Raw genomic sequence first — 20,763 nt, forward strand, 5'->3', positions numbered from 1 at the left:
AGCACTAAAATAAGTTTTTCCTAAACTTAGCACAATATCTCTAAAATTTCAAAAATAGCATCAATTAATATTTTAAAATTAAATCCTAAATTCAAAATACTAAACTCTACACCTCAAAACTATACCCTAAATGTGAAAATGAAAACCCAAACCTAAAAAACAAAATTCTTAAAATTAATTTTAAATATTTTAATGTTTAAATAGTGCTATTTTTGGAAATTTATGGAATGTGTGCTATAGTTGTCTATAAAACTTTTTTTATTGCTATTATAGGGTATTTTAAAAGAAATTCTCAAAAATAGCACCAAAATAAGTTTTTTTCTAAACTTAGCACAAAATCTCTAAAATTCCAAAAAAATCATGAATTAATCTGGACTTTTTCTATAGCACCAATAGCACCAAAAATTTGGACTTTTTCTATTCCAACTCATTTAATTTCCTTAAAAATACAGATTTTTGAAAATAAAATCAAAATCTCCTGTCAAATTACGATTTACACTAATAATTAGAAGTCTCAATTCTTTTAACAAGTCAGCAACTTTAATCTAATTTCTCCAAACATGAAAAGTAGGCATGGGCATAAAAACCGTACCCAATACCCAATCCGGAACCCGATCCGAAAAACCGGGTTCGGGTTGGGTACGGGTTTGTCTATAAAACCCTATTGGGTTCTATTTTCTAATACCTGTGGATTCGGATTAGGGTCGGATAATACTCGGTACCCGTTTGGGTACCCATTAAACCCGAACATATAAACAAATTTATAATATTTATCATTAATATAATGCAATTATCCCAAAATTATGATTATAATTTTGAATATTTCATTTAGTTTTATACCTATATATCAAAAATAATCAAAATATCTAAACTATTTTGTTATGTAAGTCAAAATTTAACTAAATTTATTTAAATTTAGTTATATTTTTTTGGGTACCCGGTAGTTCGGGTACTAATCGGGTTCTAAAATTTGTAATCCAAACCGATCCGAACCCGATAGTACCCAAACCGAACCGAATCCATATATCTAAAAATACCCAATGAGTTCTATTTTTCTAAACCCGTTTACCCGAACCCGAATGAGTAATACCCAAATCCGAACGGGTTACCCGAATGCCCAGCCCTAATGAAGAGCGTTCATGTATGTTTTTTGTTTCCGGTAAATACAAAAGTCGATATGGTTTTTAAGCAGGACCAACCAGTCCTAATTGCGTAAACAATCCAAAATTCATAAAAATGAAGGAAAGAAAAAAAAAATTTGCATTGTTCTCAAAAATCAAAAACCCAGAAGACAAAAACTTGTCTTTTAGAAATCATCATTTGCTCGGTAAAAAAAGAAGAACGTCGCACTTTGGTCTTTGTATTATACATAACAAAACATTTGATTTATACTAATAGTTTTTGGATAATTAATTTTAATGACATTGTTAGTTGTTGTTTCCACATCATTAAGCATGCTATGCCATCATTCCTTTTATTCCCACTCATAATAATTCGTTTCAACTCAGGTTTTTTTTCTTTTTCTTTTTTTCGGATTTCCCACGAAATAATGTTGCTGTCACGAATCCTTGATTTTTTTTTTTAATTCATGTACGTATTTTTATGTTTTTTGGGTTAGTTGTTGGTTTCTAAGAAAAATCATACATAAAGTACTGGTCAGATCATACCAACCCATCATGCATCGCAAATAATACTATGTTTCTGATTATACAAATTTATTTCTTTGTCAGTTGAACAAATGTTTACTAAAGGGATTATGACGTTTTTAATAAACAAAGTTATAAATAAATAAGAGGTAATTACAAGATTAATAAAAAACACACATAATCACACGATACGATATTTTAGATTTTGCAGGGAATCTGAAAAACCGAGAAATTAAAATCTTTGGAAAATATCGTTGACCAAAAATATTGTTGATGAAAAGTGGATTAGGAAAAGAAAAAAAAGAGAGGAATGAATCTAGACCGATCGATCCACACGGGAGTGACGATAGAAACAAACCATACACGTGGCATAATAATTGGGGGGGGGAGGGAGACATTCACGCTTAAACACACGTAACAGCCACGTCAACTTAACAACAAGACCGCTCCGAACAAAACAACACACGTGTCTTGTTGGGTCCTACCGCACGAACGCGACGTCTGTGCAACGTTATCGAAGATCTCTGTCTCTTTCGCTCTCTCTTCCTTTCTTTTTTTTTTTAACAAAATTTATACTCTAATTATATCTTATGAACTAAACTAATTTCCTTAATTATGTTAACATCATCACTCTCATATTTTCTTGTATTTAGTTTTTTTTTTAAACGTTTCATTTAGTTAGTTAAATTTCATTTAGATAAATATTTGTGAGTTGTTATAATGTAGGAGATAAATAGTAAAAAAAATTTGATTTTTTGGCCGTGTAATAAAAAATATGAAAATTAGAAGGTGTCACAAAAAAATGGATCGTGACACCAACCGAATCATCTTGGTTAATTTAATTTATATGGTTGGTGTATTTGATGTTATTGACAAAGACTCAAAATGTTTTTTTTGCCTTTTCGTTTTGGTACATCATACTATATTTAATAGGGTCTTGGATCTTGTGCGAGTGCTTTCTTTCTGTCTACACTTTGGTTAAATTAAATAAACAATTAACATTGTCATTAACAGCGTTTTTGCTAACCTATGTCTACATTTTTTGACTCTTTCAACTGTTTTAGATTTCAATGTCTAATTTAACTATTTTGGACTATCTGATCTATCGGGACCTTAACCAATTAATGAACCATTAATCATAATTTTCAATGTGTACGTGAAACATGTAAGTATGTAACTAGTTTGCAAACAAACTTCTCACATTTGTTTATTAAGTAAAGAAAAGAAAAACCAGATCTGCCAAACTAACCGTACCTATCAAACAATGTAATATATGGATGATATAATGTATCATGTCTTCCTTCTTTAGACCTAAGAACCGCCACAAAAATGATAAACTATCAACTTTTCAAAAACTTACGATTGAAGAAAAAGAGATTTGCAAAAATCTTCATGATCAACGAGCTATAAGATTTTATTATATATTATTTTACGTTCTTTAGAACAGCAAACTACAACCTTATATAAATTTATATCCTTAATCCTTTATATATTAATAGAAAAATATTTTGTTGAAAATGTTAATGTGTCATCATCACAGCGATTTGGAAAGTTAATTACAATTAAGTATCTCAAGATAAACATATTTACAAAAATATATTATTATTTACATAAATGTATCATTAGAATATATATGGTAATATTTCTTTCTATTAGTTTTTAAAAATAAAAGACTTCATCAACTATTAAAATATATATATATATATAGTTAATAATTTAATTATCATTTTCATAACATATTTAATGATTTAAAGTAAATTACATTTCATAAATTATTAAAAACTTATTCATCTATTTAACTTTTTGAAATACAAAACTTATTTTCCGATTTTAAAAAATTTGATGACTATTCAAGTACTCCCTATATTACACAATTAGTGTCATTTTAACACATTTCACACAAATTAAGAAAATATTAGAATATACATATGCCCTTATTTAATAAATGTTTAATGGGTTAATTTAGTCATAGATTAAGGATAAAACTATAAAATATAATAAAAAGATTCATTGCAAATAGAAAATATTGCATTGGAAATGTAAAATGACACTCTTTGTGAAACAAAATTAAAATTCTAAAATAACACTCTTTATGAAACAAAAGAAATATATATTAAAAATTAATTATTACAATAATCTTAAAAATAAATAATATTATCACAATAACTAACATTATTTTCTACATTCATGGGTGAAATATATTTTTACACAAAATAATTAAACGTAAATTTGAATAAAATAAAATAAAAATTATGTGTAAAAATATTATTATGACACCTTAAATTCCAAATAATAATTTTATTTGTAATAATTTTATTTGAGTCGATTTATTTCGCATATAGTGCGGGTTATTACCTAGTTTCTATTATTCATCAACATTTTCAAGCTCATCAGTCACGAAATGATCACGTTATACATCAAAACTACATGATACACCTGACACCTCTATATCCAAAATCATGAAATGTCGTACGTGTAATGTTTTTTTTTTTTTTTTGCTAACTTGTAAATATCATTTGAAATGAAATATGAGGTATTACAAAAGTTTTACCTAAAGTAGAGTAATCTTGGCAAAAAAAGAATAAAAACAAGATTACAATGCAGAAAAGAGGAGGCGAAATAGAAGATTTCGATTCACGAAACTAAAGAATCCAAAACTTCCTCCATCTCTTCCTCTGCTGTCTCCCTGATATGCTGTTGAGGATCTCCCTGTCAATAATTTTGAAGATTAATGATGGAGAGAACCTTTGGTTGTTGTGAAGCACATTGTTCCTTTGTCTCGAGATGTGATAGACACACAATTGAGCCACTACTTTCCTGAGCATTGATGGAGCCCGAGGAGATCGTTGTCTTGTCCATGAAAGGAGTTCAGACCAGTTGTAGATTTGATTGCTGGTATGGGATAAACGATAAAAGATTTGATGCCATATAGAAGAAGCAAAGTGACAGGATAAGAACAGATGGTCCCTCGTTTCTGGATGGCTGGAGCATAGGCAGCAGTCGGAGGAAGATGCAACGCCCCATGCGGCAAGGCGTTGCCTGTTGGGGAGCCTATTTAGGTTTGCCACCCACATGTTAAAGGCGATTCTGGGGACAACACCTTCGAACCAAACTATACTTGCCCAGTCTTTGTCATCCTCTCTAGGCCTCATAGATTCCCAAGTTCTTTGCGAAGAGAAACCATTGCACTCAAATCCATCTACAACCCAATTGTAAGTATTAGGGTCGCATACCTGGCTTGGTAGAGTAATGGTGGTGAGATATGTGTGGAGGTGAACAGCGACGTCAGACCTTGGGGCCGATAGCTTCCAACCTACATCATCAGACGCATCATTTACCTTTCCTGAGTAAGGGATGCCAAGTGATCTAGGTCCATCCACTCCAAAGAGTTCGATGAGGGGTCCAAGAGGAGTCCAACTATCGTACCAGAAAGAGATACAGTGACCATTTCCCACCGTTGCAAGGAGGCATATCTCAGCAAATTTCCTCAGTCGCAGAATATTTTTCCAAGTCCATGAGTCACGCTGGTTTTCTGAGCTTTCCCATAGAGATTTGTTTTTGATATGGTTTTGTTTATGCTATCTAGCCCATAATGATTCATTATCAGCAAACAGGAGCCAGATGAAGCGCAAACACAAAGTTCGGTTCCAAACAGAGAACCGCCTTAAGCCTAAACCTGCTTCTGATTTAGGTAAGCAGACTCCAGACCAAGCTATCTTTGCTCCAGCTCGACCCTCAATATTTCCCGCCCGAAGGAATCTAGAGCAAAGTGCTTCAATTTGCTTGACACAACCTTTAGGCATCATAAATGTTGATATCCAGAAGTTCACTACGCCAGTAATCACTGATGCGATAAGTTGCATACGTCCCGCAAAAGACAAGCATTTCACAGACCAAGCTCTGAACTTTTTCCTGAGTTTTTCCAAAAGAGGTTCGTACTCTGCTATTTTAAGCGTCTGACTCATTAAGGGCAGTCCCAAGTACCTGATCGGGAGGTTACCAATGGGGAAACCATAGTTTGCAATGGTGAGGGCTTCTACTTGTTCGGTTCCAGCCAGATAAAGGTGAGTTTTGTCCTTGTTTACCTGCAGGCCTGGCCAGGAAGCAAAGTCATCCAAAGCTTCTGTGATACCATGGAGAGACGAGCTACCACCATCGAAAAATACCATAACGTCATCAGCAAACATCATATGGGAGATGGATAATTCAGAAATGTTAGGGTGATAGTGGATATAGCCGGCGTCGAATCTTGATTTAAGTAGATTAGAGAACACTTCCATAGCGAGTATGAACAGGTAGGGTGAGAGAGGATCTCCCTGTCTTAACCCTCTTGAACTCTTGAAAAAGCCCCCACTTGACCCATTGATGGAGATGGTGAAAGTGGGAGTCGAGATGCACTGGTGAATCCAATTTATGAAGATGTCCGGAATCGCTAAAGCTCTGAGGACAAAAATGATGAAATCCCTTTTGACTGTGTCAAAAGCTTTTCGCAAGTCCACCTTTAGCATCCCTATCGAGTCAATGTTCTGTCTATTATAACCATGAACGATCTCAGTGGCTAGTAGGACATTCTCGGCTAATAAACGATCCAGTAGGAAAGCAGATTGAGCTGGAGAGATGACCTCTCAAAGCAAGTCTTTAACCTCGTCGTTAATAGTTTGGCAATCACCTTGTAGAGGATATTTCAGAAGGAAAATTGGCCTAAAGTCGGTGGTCTTTGAAGCGTTTGGGATTGTAGGGATAAGAACAAGTGTGGTGGAGTTCCATTGTTTCAAAAGCTGATATGTAGCGAAGAATTCTTTCAGTACATCCAGTACTTCCGGACCAATAATCTCCCACATACTCTTGAAGAATTCAGAGGAGTACCCATCTGAACCACTAGCTTTGTTGCGAGGAAGCGAAGCGAAAGCCTCTGCTATGTCTGCATCAGTGAAGGTGATACTCAACTCCTTAATTTGCTCCTGCGTACATCTAAATGGAAGAAGGAGATCCATGTTGGTTTGTTTAAGCCTAGGGGCATTATCTCCACCATTAAGCAGATCTTCAAAATAATTTGCACAATGTACCTCCATATCCTGCTGAGATTCAATATTAACAGGATAGGATTGAGTGTCAAAAGCTTTTCGCAAGTCCACCTTTAGCATCCTCTCGAGTCAATGTTCTGTCTATTATAACCATGAACGATCTCAGTGGCTAGTAGGACATTCTCGGCTAATAAACGACCCAGTAGGAAAGCAAATTAAGCTGGAGAGATGACCTCTGAAAGCAGGTTTTTTAACCTCGTCGTTAATAGCTTGGCAATCACCTTGTAGAGGGTATTTAAGAAGGAAAATTTGCCTAAAGTCGGTGGTCTTTGAAGCGTTTGGGATTTTAGGGATAAGAACAAGTGTGGTGGAGTTCCATTATTTCAAAAGCTGACCTGTAGTGAAGAATTCTTTTACTGAATCCAGTACTTCCGAACCAATAATCTCCTACATAGTCTTGAAGAATTCAAAGGAGTACCCATCTGGACCACTAGCTTTGTTGCGGGGAAGCGAAGCGAAAGCCTCTGCTATGTCTGCATCAGTGAAGGCCATACTCAACTCCTTAATTTTCTCTTGCGTACATCTAAATGGAAGAAGGAGATCCATGTCGGTTTGTTCAAGCCTAGGGGCATTATATCCACCATTAAGCAGATCTTCAAAATAATTTGCACAATGTACCTCCATATCCTGCTGAGATTCAATATTGTCCCCATTGTCATCAATGAGAAACGGGATCATGTTCACCGAGAATCGCATATCTACCATTCGATGGAAGTAAGCTGTATTGCTATCTCCTTGTAAAAGCCAAGTGACACGCGACTTCTGGCAGAAATATCTTTCCTCTGCATTGGCTAGGATGTGCCATTTCCTGGTTGCCTACAACTCTGAGGCTGCTTTTAGAGGTGAAGGATCGTGTAAGGTATTCTTTTGACAGCTCAAAACTACTTCATGTGCCTCAGGAACCCTCTTCTCAAGGTTTGAAAAGTTTTCTTTGCTGAATGCTCTAATAAATGGTTTGAGCGCCTGTAGCTTTTTGGAGACTCGAAACATGGCAGAGCCGACCGTGTTGATAGAGAACCACTGTTCCATGATCAGGTGCACAAAGTCCGGACTAATCAAGAGATAGTTATAGAACCGAAATGGTCTCCTGATTCTCTGAAGAGTGGGCTCCAATTCCACCACTTAAGATGCATGATCTGAGAAGTCTGGTTCACCAAAATATGCTGATGATAGTGGAAAAGAGTTTGTCCAGTTTTCATTGACCAATACTCTGTCAAGCTTTTTTGCCACTGGATCTGAACTACTCTTATTCCACCATGTGAGAGTATTACCTTTGTAGATGAGGTCGGCAAGCTCACACTCCTCCAGAAAGTTACAAAAATCTCTTATCCGACTATTGACATTATTAGTCATAGACTTTGAGTGCTCCCAGGGGTTTAGGACCTGGTTAAAATCTCCAAGAACCAGCCAAGGTTTTTGTCCTAATGATTGTGCAGCATTTAAAGACATCAGCTCCGCCCAAAGCTCTTTTCTTGTAGCCACTTCATTTGCTACATAGACAAAGGATACCACGATCCACTGAGTCATACCAGGTAGTAGAACTTCACAAGTCACCATCTATAACGTTTTCTCGACAACCACAACCTGGACCATATGGTCCCATACCACCCATATCTATCCCAAATCAGAGAACTCATAGTTCCCCTCCGAAATCCAACCCGGGAGAAGCTCACTGATGATTTAACCTCCTTCGGTTGCTTCACATGGGTCTCTATAATAGCTCCAAAAGTGGCTTATTTAACTTGAACCATTTTTAAAAACCGCGTCAGTGTGTGGAAATATTGAACCCGCGGACATTCCAACAAAAATTTTTACTACACATACTTATATAGCAGAGTTGAGGCACCTGCCTCTGAGGTCTCTCCGTTGTTTTTTGGACAGCACCTTTGTGTAATGCACCTCATCAGGGTCAGAAGACATCGTATCTGAGGAGTCATCATCCACTGCACTATCTGAGTCGGAAGGCTGAACCTCTTCTGTAGGACTTGCCCTGTCAGCTGAATCTGGACCCGTATGTGTTAGTCTAGTGCCACTGGAGTCTCCTTTTGCCTGGTGGACAGTTCCAAGTAGGATACCAGCGGACTAGACTAGTGAAGAATTGGTAGATGCATCTAGAGACCCTGGTGGTAAGGTAGCTTTGATTTTACATACACGTTCCACTACCTGACTTGGTTCCTGGTTTCCTTTTAGTTAGGTAATCGAGGCTCCTTAGACAGAACTAGAGATTTGGAGCATCTCCTGTATTTTTCTCTCTTCTTTTTGGTACCAGGTACTTTAAGTCGATGGCACAGCTCAGTCGGGTGAGTGGTGGAAGCACATTCTGTACAGGTAGCCGGAGCTGACTTGCAATGTTTTAGGCTATGTCCAATCTGCTTACAGTGTGAGCAAACAGGAGGCATAAATGGACTCGAGACTAAGACCCTACTGATCTCCCCCGATTCAAATTGAGCATTGACTGCTTCAGGAAGGAGTTTTCGCGGGTCAATAATAGTAAACACTTTGGCGAATTCCAGGTTTGTTCTGTTGGCGGTTGAGGGATGAAGGAATTGAGGTTCACCTACCAGTCCAGCTATACACTCTAATCCCTCTTCGTGGAAGACTTGGAGGGGAACATTTCACAGCTCAAATCAAATCGGAGCCTTTGTGAGTTCCGTGTAATGTTTACACTAAACCATAGATTTAATCAACCATAAATAAAAAAATCAACCATGAAAAATGTTAATTAGATACAGTACTAAATATTATTCCATGTAATATCGCATGATTTATTTGCAAATGTCCTCTTCACTATCCCTACAATTGTGAGTTAGAGGTTTGTTTAGGTATACTAGTCTTTTCTTCACAAGAGAGAAGTTATGTACATCCGTACATGTTCTTAACATCCATGTTTTTTCTTTTCAAATGTTTCTTCCTTTTTTGTTTGTCAACATTAAGATACAAATTTAAGATCATATATAAACCGCTTGTGTTCCTAAAATATACTGGTTTCAGAAATCTAAAGATTTGAATGTTCCAAAGCTAGAATTCAAATATAAACACAAAGTTCATTTGTTTTGTCATTTTCTGTTAAATTAAATAAATGGATAAGCCTAATTATAATTATTCAAATCAAACTTTGGATCATCCCCACGAGTTGAAGTAAAAACCAAAACAGATCCCACGGCAATCGGATTGGTACTGAAAAAATAAGAGAGCAAAATAAGGAAACTTGTGTTGTTTGCTTCGAAAAGCTTCGCCATTTGTTGTCTTTTTTCGCTAATTTATTTATTTTTCATCTCTATTCTCCATATATGTTTTGACCATTGACTTCTTCAAATATCATTGCTCTTTTTTTGTCGTTAAAAAACATTCAAATTTTGGATCTCTTTGTCATTATAAAAGAGACAATAAAATATATGTAAGCAAATTTTTATACGTATAATCTTCTTTTCTATTGGGAATTTGTAATACAATAACAATTTTTACTCACTCAAAAGTATTCTTATCATAAAGATATTGTTATTTTTATTATTATAATTAGCATACTTAAAAATACAAAATTATTTGATAGAGACAACTTTAACAGTCGTTAGGCTATAACCCGACTTATTATTCTACTACTTTATTATAAATCTCTTGTTATTGTAAATGAAAATCATTGAGCGCAGTGATAATAACATAAACACTTCTTAGAAGGGCTGCAATAACTCGCTCCTTTCGGCCTCTTCTTCACACACATAGTCTCACACTCTGCGGCAACACAATTGGATTGCTTTAGAACTTCATGACATTGATTTTTCTTTCCTATCCCCTCATTTGCCACCACTTCTGTTACAATAATATGCATAAAATATAAAAATAGTATGAATTTGTGTATTTGAAATGAAATTTATCCGTTTTCATGGAGATATATTAATAAAAATGTCTAAAACATCAACTAATCAGTCTGAGCATATTCCGACTAGGCGGTATAAAGTTTGAAACATACAATAATTTAACTGGTGTTTCAAAGAGTGAATATGCATACTTGCAACTATTTTCTTCTACAAAAACATACGTAATATAGAAAAAAGATAATAAATATATATACAAACCTAGCACAAGAATGGTGAAGATAACCATAACGGTGAATGAGAGTTGGATTGGTTTCTTCATCATGGATGATATAATTATGAACTGATAGGTTTTAAACTCAAAAGTAAATGAATAAAGTGAGGGTTTTTCTTTGTTTGTGTTTAACCTCAACAAAAGGTAGTGTTCTATATATAATTAGTTAGATGTATCTCTTATTCAAATATATCTATTTTAAGTTATATGTCTGAATTTAAGGATCTCATTTGACCCACATATTTCGTATATGATATGTAAACGCTTTAAACTCGCTCGTGTTTTTTCTTCGTCACTAGAAATATTTTTTTTTCAATTTATTATAAACAATAAACACTCACGAACATATATACAATTTGACGAATATATGTATATGAATATGAAATATAAAATACCTACCGTGGAAAAAGAAAAAGAAAAAAGAAAAAAGAATAGCATTTGATATTCAGAAAATGGAAAAGGTACTTTTCATTCAAGGGAAACCAAAAATGATTATATAAGAATGTAAAACTTATATTTTTTTCAATCATATAGTCCATTTTTGATGCCAATATATGTTTTTCAACCGCGTAAGTGATTTTAGCTATGTTTTTTCACTGCTTGTCTGAACTCTTCTCAAGTTCTTTGAAAAATCGTGAGAACTCTCAACGATATAGACAGTAGATATACAGGACACTTTCTGTATTTTATGAATTATTCTCAAATGACTGTTTTGTAATTTATAAGGTGGCACAAGCACCAAAACGGCGGCAGAAATGGGACCGCACGTGAGATGGACCTAGGACAGTGTCATGTGAGGGACCCCTAGTGGCTAAAATTATGTTGTGTTCTTCAGTTTCGAACTGATGACTTTTCCTTTGACTTTTTCGACAACTTCACCGAGACAGTCAAGTTTTTGCTGTCATGTTTTCCGCATTTCAGATCCCCAAATCCTTTCTTTAATTTTTCCTAATTATGTTGTCCTCGTCAAATTGAGCTTTAACAAATACTAACAACGATCAAAACAAGAAGAGTACATACATTATGGATTATGGTTCGCCATCCATCAACATTTGGTAATAATAGTATGAACTTAAGAAAAGATAGATTGCGATGATATAATTTTGTAAATAGTTTCCAAGTAAACTTTGAGTAAAAATAACAAAAACAGTAGTCCATAAAACATTTTATACTGTAAATTTTAATCCTTTTTACTGTTTGCGTCGATGTTTAAAGATTCAGTTTCTTGTTATCAGCAGAGAGAGAGTTGTATAAACGTACGTGTGTGTGTGACACTGTTGAATAAAATATGTGTGGTTAATTTACAAAGCAACTAACTTTAAGTACAATTGAAGCTATCTTAAACCGAATATTTAATAGATCTTCCTCTGCTATTCATTGAACTAATTAAATATGGAGGACTGAGGGAGGAGACCAAATTATGAAATTCATGTAGATCCCATGTACAATTAATAATTATGTTTAATCTGTTTATTTTTTCGCAAGAAATTTGCGCTTAAATATTAGTCTAATTTCTTGGTGAATGTTCTTTTGCACACAAAATTTGTAAAACAATATTTTCTCTTTTTCATATTAAATGTTATATTAAATTTTAATTTAAGTCAAAATAAATGTCGTTTGTATTTCTAATGTAGAGATATATATAGTAATTTTTCAGTTTTAACCATAATATTTAATGTATTGATCAATGAAAAAATATACATGTATTAATAAAGAATAATATTTAATATTTAATTACTTTTAAATTTGTGTGAAAATTTTTAAACGATACTTATATTGTTGATACGGAGAAAATAATAATATATAAATAACCAAGGGAAGCTTTTGGAACAATAATTTAGCTGACACTAGCTAGCACACAAAAAAAAGTTACCTAAGAAGACAAAATTATTTCCAATAATTATTTTTAAAAAAGTTAGCTACAAACCCAATTCAATAGAAAAATAATTTCCATTAAGCAAGCTCAAAATCTAGAAGTGAAACCATATTTGACACATTATACTCATAATGATTTATATAGTCTCTTCTTCATACAAAAGATATGGCAGGCTCTTTGATTATCATATACAATTTTACAACCCCAACAAATAAATTCGAATACCAATTAGAGGAATTTCTTAAAACTTGGAAATAGTTTGTTACACACAAAAGACCAACAAAACGGATTTAAAATAGAAAAAAAAAAGAGAATAAAAAGACAGAAAATAAATTTTAGTTTAGATTCAAAACAAAGGCCACTGTTTCTTCAATACTTTAAGCGAAGATGCTGAGCGGACCGGTCTTTGTTGAAGCGTCGATACCATTTTCACCATTCCTGATTCCGGTTATCCACGTCCTACGCAAAACCAAACCGAAATCAGTATTCCAATCGGTACATAATAAACAAAGCCGAAATATGCTTGAAAAAAGACTTACTTTCTCACGTTGTCGCCACCAATATCCATCTTGATCGTTAGCCGTTTCGTCGCTTTCATGAAATCACTACATTTTAAAACCGACAATTCAATCAACGAGGCAAAAATCGAAAACTAACCGTAAACTGAAAAGAGATTTTTGAGATTTTTTTTTACCTGAAAGGTTCTTCTCCAATGCGTTTTATAACACCATTTGCGTCCCGGTACACAACATGAGTCAACAAATCCGACCTCTCTTCGATAGGAAACATCTCGGCTAATTTCCGGTACAATTCTTGGTACGACCCAATAACCGAAAGATCGAGCGTGCGTCCAACATCCTCAGATTCCATGAAAACTTTACAATGACCCGTTAACCCACGAGCCACCGAAGATTTCTCCTCTCGCGCTTGCGCCTCTTCTTCCAAAGACCGTTTCCGGTTCATAACTTGCTGTTCGGTTAAAATAGGTTGACCGAACAACAAAAACTGATGAGTCTTAACCGAACCACCACCAGTCTTCTTCTTATCCTGATGAACCATAGCAGGATTCCCCATCGTTAAAGAACACGAAATGTTATTACTATTCTCTGTATCCCCCCTACCCTGACGAGACACTAAATTGTCGTAATGATGCCTCGGGTTAAAACCGGATAAAAACATCGCTGTAGACTGTAACTTGTTACCGGAGTAACTACTAAGATTGAGATCAGACAACAAAGACGGAGATGGTGATCCGAAGAGTTGTTGAGCTTGCCTGGCTCCCTGTATCCCTGCAGGAGCATTGTTGTTGTTGTTGTCGTTTAACAGATAACACATGGATTCGCCACCCGGGGAGAATATTGGGAATTTGGTACCGTCGAATGGGAACTCGAACGGCTGCGGAATCCTAATCTTCTTCCTTGGAGAGAAAGGAGATAAATGGATCGCAGGCATGTTCGATACTAATTCGACTAACCACGGGCTAACCCGTTTCACATTTTGTAACAAATCAGGTTCGTCCCACGCTACCTATATCCAAATATAACCACAACACTTGAAACGATGATTCTTGTTTAAAAAAAGGAAGAGGGGACTTTGAGGTTGACTTTAAAACTAACCTGAAGGAGACGCCAAGGTGAATTAGGCCAACGAATTGGATCAGCGACTTGAACAGCTGAGACAGTACCCATGAACCAACTGATTCTTGAAGAGTCCTCTGTTTCAAACGCCATTTTAAAACGCATACCACTACACCATCTTATCCTCATTGCTGATCTCACATCAGCTGCTTTAACGCAAAACTCCGGCGTGCTAGCGCGTGGGTAGTAAACAACCTCAAACGCTTGTCCACACGCCACACGCGCTACCGCTTCCGCCACTGCTTCCACTCTTACCCTCCCCGCCGTTGCCGTAGCCGCAGCCGCAGACGCCGCGTTTCCGTCGTTTCCTCCGTTGCGTTTCATCATCATCAGCTTCGTTGTTGTTGTTGTTGTCTCGTCGTCACGGAGGAAACCGGAGAATCCGGGGTAAGGACTGTCGGATCCTAAACCGTTAGATCCGAGTCCGCCGCGTTTGGCGCGACGGATTCCGACGCAGAGGTCGCCGGATTCAGAACGGAGGAAAACGATGGAATCGCCGGCGATTAGTTTCTTCTGGTTAACGAACGTGCTCCAGCCGGTGGTTAAGAGATGACGGCGAGGCGTACCTCTGTAGATATGCCGGAATTTCCAAGTCTCGCCGTGGATATCTTTAGCAATCACGGTTTGAACCGGCGGCTCCGCCGTGTAATCAAGCCGAGGGAAAATCGTCTCGGCGCAGTAACGAGGAACGGAGAAACCACCGCCGTTGTTAGCGTCGGACTGCGTTAACGTTTTAGCGAACGAAGCCGGTTTCTCGTTAACGTTACCGTTACCGTCAGAAGAAGAAGGAGTAAGACCCAAAACGGCGTCGTTGTTGTCTAGATCCAAGTCGTTGTTACCAGGTAATGGCAAAAGCGTGATTTTGGCGAAAACTTCGTCTGTCTCAGAGTCGGCGAGGAACTTGACGGAGACGACGCGGCAGAGGATGAGAGGAGGTACGCGCGGCGCGTGGAAATCAGGAGGAACGTGAGCGTGTTCTGTGTGGCCTTGAGCGAAGTAGAAAACAGTTGAGTTCACTGTAGGGATTTGAACCATTGATCCTGCACAAGCGTGCCATAGTTGTGGATCCAAGCTTTTCTCTTGCTCCATCTCTCTCTCTCTCTCTCTCTATCTCTTCTTTTAAAATTCAATCGAAGGAGCCGAAGTTATGTTATCCCCTCAGAAGAAAGATCAATCCTTTTATTTAGTTTTTGTTCTTCTCAAGATAAGAACATGAAAAGATTCAAAAAAAAAACACAGAGGAAGACGAAACAGAGAGAGAGACAAGAACCGTTTCAGGGGGAATAGAGAAAGCGAAGTGAAAGAGAGAGAGAAAGAGAGAGATTTGTGGTTTTAAATTAGCAGAGGGAAACAGTAAAGTTTCGTCTTTTTTTTGGTTTATCACTTCAAAAGAGGTATCATAGTGAAGGGTGAAAAAAAAAAAGAAGCTTTAATGGCCGATCAGATCGTAGAAGAAGAAGTAGAGAGAGAGAGAAGTTATAATCAGGTACGGACAAGACCACTATAATAATAATTATTATCTTCTCTTTAGTAAATGATGTGTACAGAAGAAACAAGAACCAAACAAACCAGAGAGATTATCTCAAACACAAACTTTAAATACTTCTTTTATTTTATTTTTAATATAGTAAAAAATCTATTTTAATTAAAATATATCAAATTTGTTTTTAGTTTGATTAAAACCTGCAACTAACTTGTTTGTTTCATTTGTAGTCAGGTCCAAGAACAAGTGAGGTTTTTTTTTATATACAAATAAAATTAGCAATTTATCGTATCACGAGCCGCGATAATTTGAGTCACACCAACAAGTTTTTTCAAAATTTTCATTACTGGTATACCATTTTACTAATCAGCTTATTTTACTTTCTGCTTTTCACTTTTTTACTTATTTTTCCTTTTGTTTTTGCCCGTTAGTGAAAGATGGGTTCCGTTACACGATAGTAGTAAAAAAAAAAACAAAAAAAAAAATACAGTAGGTCAAACCCATGGTAAAACAAATTTTGCTAGGTGTAAAATAAACAGTACTGCACTGGGGTAAAAAGTTAAAAAAAAAAGTATGATATGTTAAACTCATTCAAATAATTACTTTAAAAAATTGAAAAGGAAAATAAATAGTTGCATTGCATATCACTAAGTTACCCTTTCATAACAATAAAATGTTTTTTTTCTTTCCATATTTTAAAAATATAGTTGAGTCTTGGTGTTCTCATATATAAGGTAACTTTAGAGTTTAAGGGAGTATAAACAAATATTTTAAAACTTAAATCGAAATTTTAGTTAGATGGGGAGTAACGAAGATTTATTCCAAAAATCAATCAATGATAATGAAAGAAAAGAAAATGAAATTTTTAACATGGAAAGAGTTATGGTAATGACGTCATAAATAAGGAATATAGAGTGTATATATAATAATAATAATAATAACGTACGTACGTGGGGGGTAGGGTGGGGTTGACCCAAGAGATGAAAACGCGGCTGTTAAAAAGGGGATCGGAGTTAGGAGTGTGTGTGATGAGTTCGTTGAAGTTAATTGTACTCGTCGATTGTTTTGTCGGGTCAATATTGTCCAATTATAATCTGACACGAACATCACCCAACTCATCCGTATTTTGGTCCTTGTTTCTTTTTTTTCTTTTAACGTTTTATGGTAAATCTTTTTTTTTTTTTTTGCTTCTTTTTAAAGATACAGTTCAAAAAAATTTTGGTAGTCTTTTTCACTTGATTATCACTAGAAATTAGTTTCCCAAAATCTAGAATATCTGTTTTCTTTATTTCCCTCTTATTAGGTTGTCCATTTTACTTCAAATTAAAATGTTTAAACCTAACACCAAACTACAAATACAAGTCACATTTAACCAGAGAAAATATTCATTATGAGTTCTCTTCTTGCTGCTGATACCTAATTGTAATATTTAAAGGTACGAGAAGAAATAGTGGTGGTATGTAGGTCAGTAGGTGATGAATTTACTCTTTTAACTCTATAAACACTAAACAGACGACTTAAGGTAAAGATAGGACTATATTAACTTCTATTGACCTTATACGAAACCAAGTAACTAATTCTTTTTGTCGACTTGTGTTTGAAGAGAAAAATCACATGACTATTCTAACATAAAATTGTAAATAAATATTTGTGTGTAAGTTCATTGTCAAAGAATGAGCAAACAAGGTTGAAAAAAATAGGAGCAAACAAAAAATAGTTAATAGAGAATAAATGGACCAGGAGAGAGGAAGAAAACAAAGGGATTAATCAATGCATGACTTGTGAAAAAAAAAACATAAAATCATCGACATGACACACAGTTTCTTTGTCTTTCAAGTGTGTATTTCAGCCATATACATTTTTCATCTTATCTCGAATACACACACTGAGATATTCATGTAGATGTATGTAAATGTATATATATTTAATATGTGGAATTGACACGGATAGAGAGAAGCAACACAAAATTAGAATGGTAAATATTGTGTTGGTTGGTTGTCTTGCATTATGATGATTAATGAAATGGTCCATTGGTCCTATGACTCCTAGCTAACCCTATCTTCAACTTTTCTTATACAAAAAAATATGAAACTACTTTACCCAAACTCTATTAACATTAGCTTTCCTGATCTATTAATAGTCTTCTTATTTTGTAAGTTGTCTATGCAGAAAGAATTTAATTTTATCATCTATAAATTAACAATCACACGTACACACATAGTTTTCTCTTTCACATTCACGATTTATTCTAATGTAAATAATTTCTTTAGGGATAAATGGATAATCCAAAATCAGACGAAGATATTGTGTTTAAAAATTATATTACAGAAGGTTTGACTTGTACATGTCTTGGAGATAAAACACTAGACATTTGAGTTTTATATAGATATTTAATTATGTGACCCTCTGGTCACTATTAAACCAAGTTGAAGTCATACTATTCTATTGGAATAACATGCTATATAGACAAATATAAATCTATAATTTCATATTAGTATTTGGAGTTCTATTCATATTAGAATTTTGTTTTTGTTTTTTTTAACATCATTCATGTTGTGATTGTTTTGTCCTGTCTATTAGCTGCTATAACGCATACGTCAAAGCTAGTGAACCCGAAGTCATTTGTATAATTGTATGTTTCAAACAATTTAATTATGTCTGTAATGGATGATCAGTTTTCAATCCTTAAGTTCCTAACAATATTTTATTTAGAGAGAGAGATAGATGGTTGAAAGACATGAGATGTGACAAAAGGGAAGATGGGTGTAGTTAAGTTGTTGTGTCACTGTCCGCCAAACCTTCCAAATCAAACAGAAGCGTCACTGCTCAGACAACCAAACCAAACCACCCAAACGTCCCTTTCCATGTTTCACCGTCAACTGCTTAAATCCACCATTAACTCCTAATATTTTTTTTTTCTCTTTTTTCCAAATCCTCACAATTCCTTTATTGGTCAACAAAATCCCATAAGAAACAAAAATTTATGTTTGTGATGAAACTGGGATATATTGGAAACCCATCCCCTAAATGATTAACCTTCGTGGATTATGTTTTCTTGCTAATGAAAACAAGAGAGACATATCAAATCAAAGAATTTAAGCTATAACTTGGATATGAAAAGATAAGACGAACTGCATGTGCATAATCGTGACATCTGTTTTTTGTTATTTTGATTTACATAAAAATAAAAAATATAAAATTGTAGGTGCCAACCATTTCTTTTCCAAATATTATATATAGTTGATGTGGTTAGATAATATTTAATGATCTTGTCCCGAGTTAACCTATGCTAAAACATTGTAAATTTGCTTTTTGTAGGGGAATAGGATCGGAGATCAAAGATTTATGTCAAAAAGGAGATTAAGATTCAAAATGGTAACCACAAAGCTTTTTCTAGTTCCACATCTTAAGAATAGTGCTCGTGAGATATTTGTTCTCTCTCACCTGCAAAGAGAAAACATGATGCGTATACCAACAAAATAGCATATATATTGTGGAAAGTCTCCTCATAAAATTATCCAAAATAGCTCTCAAAATAGCATATATATTATTGTATGCTAACATTTGTTTAGTCTTCACTAAATTATCCAAAGTCATACAATTATAACATTATGGATAATTATTTAAAAATGCTCTCAAGTGTTTTTTTACGAACATAACCAAGTATATATTATATATATATATATCAATTTCAGGTCACACAAACATCAATACTCCAACAAAAAGAATGAATGTAATCTAATGACATCAATAATATATTAGTCATTAAAACTTTAGGAGTTCTTAGTTTAAAACTTTAAATGACATTTTCGGATCATATTTTGTGGCCAAATTTTAGAGAATATAAATTTGGACATATTCGTACTAATTTTTTTTAATAGAAATTTAGATATATTCTTAATAATATTGGACCAGTCTTTTTAATTATATATTATTATGAATCTGTTTAATAATTTTGATACTTGCAGTAATTTCATTCGTAACTATTTAACATAGAACAAACTTTAGTTTGGAAAAAAAAAACAAACTTTAGTTATTAAATTATTCAGTTAAATTTAGCTAATTTTTGTTAGAGGCTGCTACTCCCATTCTAAACGTCCAACTATTGCCCATCCCAAACTTTTACCACTATCTCACCAAATCATGCAATTTGATGATATTGTGGACGAAAATATCTTTGTAACATGGGAAAAATAGAAAAGAACAACAGTGGCTTACTAATAAAAGTGGGCCAAAACTAAAAAAGGGTTTGGGCCCAAACGACAAGGACAAAGCGAGAGACTATCCCCTGATTGGTAATAGACTTTTAAGATTTTAAAATTATTTAAAGCATTTACCTGGCAATCAAATTTTTATTGCTTTTATGTTTTAACAAGTTTTGTAAACCACTTTTTTATTTTTTTTCCTTGTTTTCTCATTTTTTTTAAGAGCGTCAAAACCATGTTTTAAAATTAAACAATTACAAAAATATTTTTTTTCTCTCCATTATATTTAAAAGCTCTCCAAAGTATTTGTATATATATTATACTTTTACAAATTAATAACTCTCATTTTTTCTCTTTCTTTTAAGATCCATTTCAATAATAATTTTTATTTTTTCATCATCATGATTAACAATGGTGTAAAAAAGTTTATGAAATTCTTCATTAATAAAAGAGTAACATTCAAAACAATGTATTGATTAGTATTTATTGGATTTTTGACTACTCAATTAAAGAAAACATACAAAACAATTAAAATCAATGAAAATCAGTCACCAAAAACAAAAGAAAAAACATAATTTTCAAACAAAAAAATCACATATTTGATTGACTTACATTTTTAAAATTTTTAATTTATTATCAATAAAATTTATTCTTGTTATTAAATTGGTATATAAATAAATTCTTGCATAATTTATATTTATTAAATTGTATTATTAATATATAATAATAATTTAAAAACAACTACA

The 20,763-nt window shown here is 34.2% G+C and overlaps 3 protein-coding genes across 3 annotated transcripts in view; 1 reads left to right on the forward strand and 2 right to left on the reverse strand.

Annotated features, from left to right (window-relative positions):
- LOC109129454 overlaps positions 1 to 2,724 on the forward strand; it is a 3,736-nt gene extending 1,012 nt beyond the window's left edge. The window contains exon 2 of the mRNA XM_019237707.1: positions 2,711 to 2,724. Coding sequence (XP_019093252.1) covers positions 2,711 to 2,724 — 14 coding nt within the window. The remainder of the gene's footprint in view (positions 1 to 2,710) is intronic.
- LOC104750062 (defensin-like protein 149) lies at positions 10,189 to 10,945 on the reverse strand. The gene is made up of 2 exons (XM_010471794.2): positions 10,804 to 10,945; positions 10,189 to 10,537 (listed from the first exon to the last, which is right to left on the reverse strand). The coding sequence occupies exons 1-2, from the start codon at positions 10,865 to 10,867 to the stop codon at positions 10,365 to 10,367; spliced, it is 237 nt and encodes a 78-aa protein (XP_010470096.1). The 5' UTR covers positions 10,868 to 10,945; the 3' UTR covers positions 10,189 to 10,364.
- Positions 12,886 to 15,777, reverse strand: LOC104750063 (auxin response factor 10-like). Its single transcript, XM_010471795.2, has 4 exons — positions 14,309 to 15,777; positions 13,387 to 14,219; positions 13,232 to 13,297; positions 12,886 to 13,151 (listed from the first exon to the last, which is right to left on the reverse strand). Exons 1-4 carry the CDS (start codon positions 15,416 to 15,418, stop codon positions 13,070 to 13,072), a joined length of 2,091 nt encoding a protein of 696 aa, XP_010470097.1. The 5' UTR covers positions 15,419 to 15,777; the 3' UTR covers positions 12,886 to 13,069.

Source organism: Camelina sativa, chromosome 16, assembly GCF_000633955.1.
Source record: "Camelina sativa cultivar DH55 chromosome 16, Cs, whole genome shotgun sequence".
Lineage (NCBI taxonomy): Eukaryota > Viridiplantae > Streptophyta > Magnoliopsida > Brassicales > Brassicaceae > Camelina > Camelina sativa.

Bases quoted from the DNA above. Each gene is read 5' to 3' on its own strand.
- LOC104750062 (XM_010471794.2), bottom strand. From the start codon at position 10,867: ATGATGAAGAAACCAATCCAACTCTCATTCACCGTTATGGTTATCTTC. The intron at 10,538-10,803 runs GTTTGTATATAT...TTATTGTAACAG, and splicing joins CTTCACCATTCTTGTGCTAG to AAGTGGTGGCAAATGAGGGG.
- LOC104750063 (XM_010471795.2), bottom strand. From the start codon at position 15,418: ATGGAGCAAGAGAAAAGCTTGGATCCACAACTATGGCACGCTTGTGCA. The intron at 14,220-14,308 runs GTTAGTTTTAAA...ATTTGGATATAG, and splicing joins CACCTTGGCGTCTCCTTCAG to GTAGCGTGGGACGAACCTGA. The intron at 13,298-13,386 runs GTAAAAAAAAAT...TTTAAAATGTAG, and splicing joins ATTGGAGAAGAACCTTTCAG to TGATTTCATGAAAGCGACGA.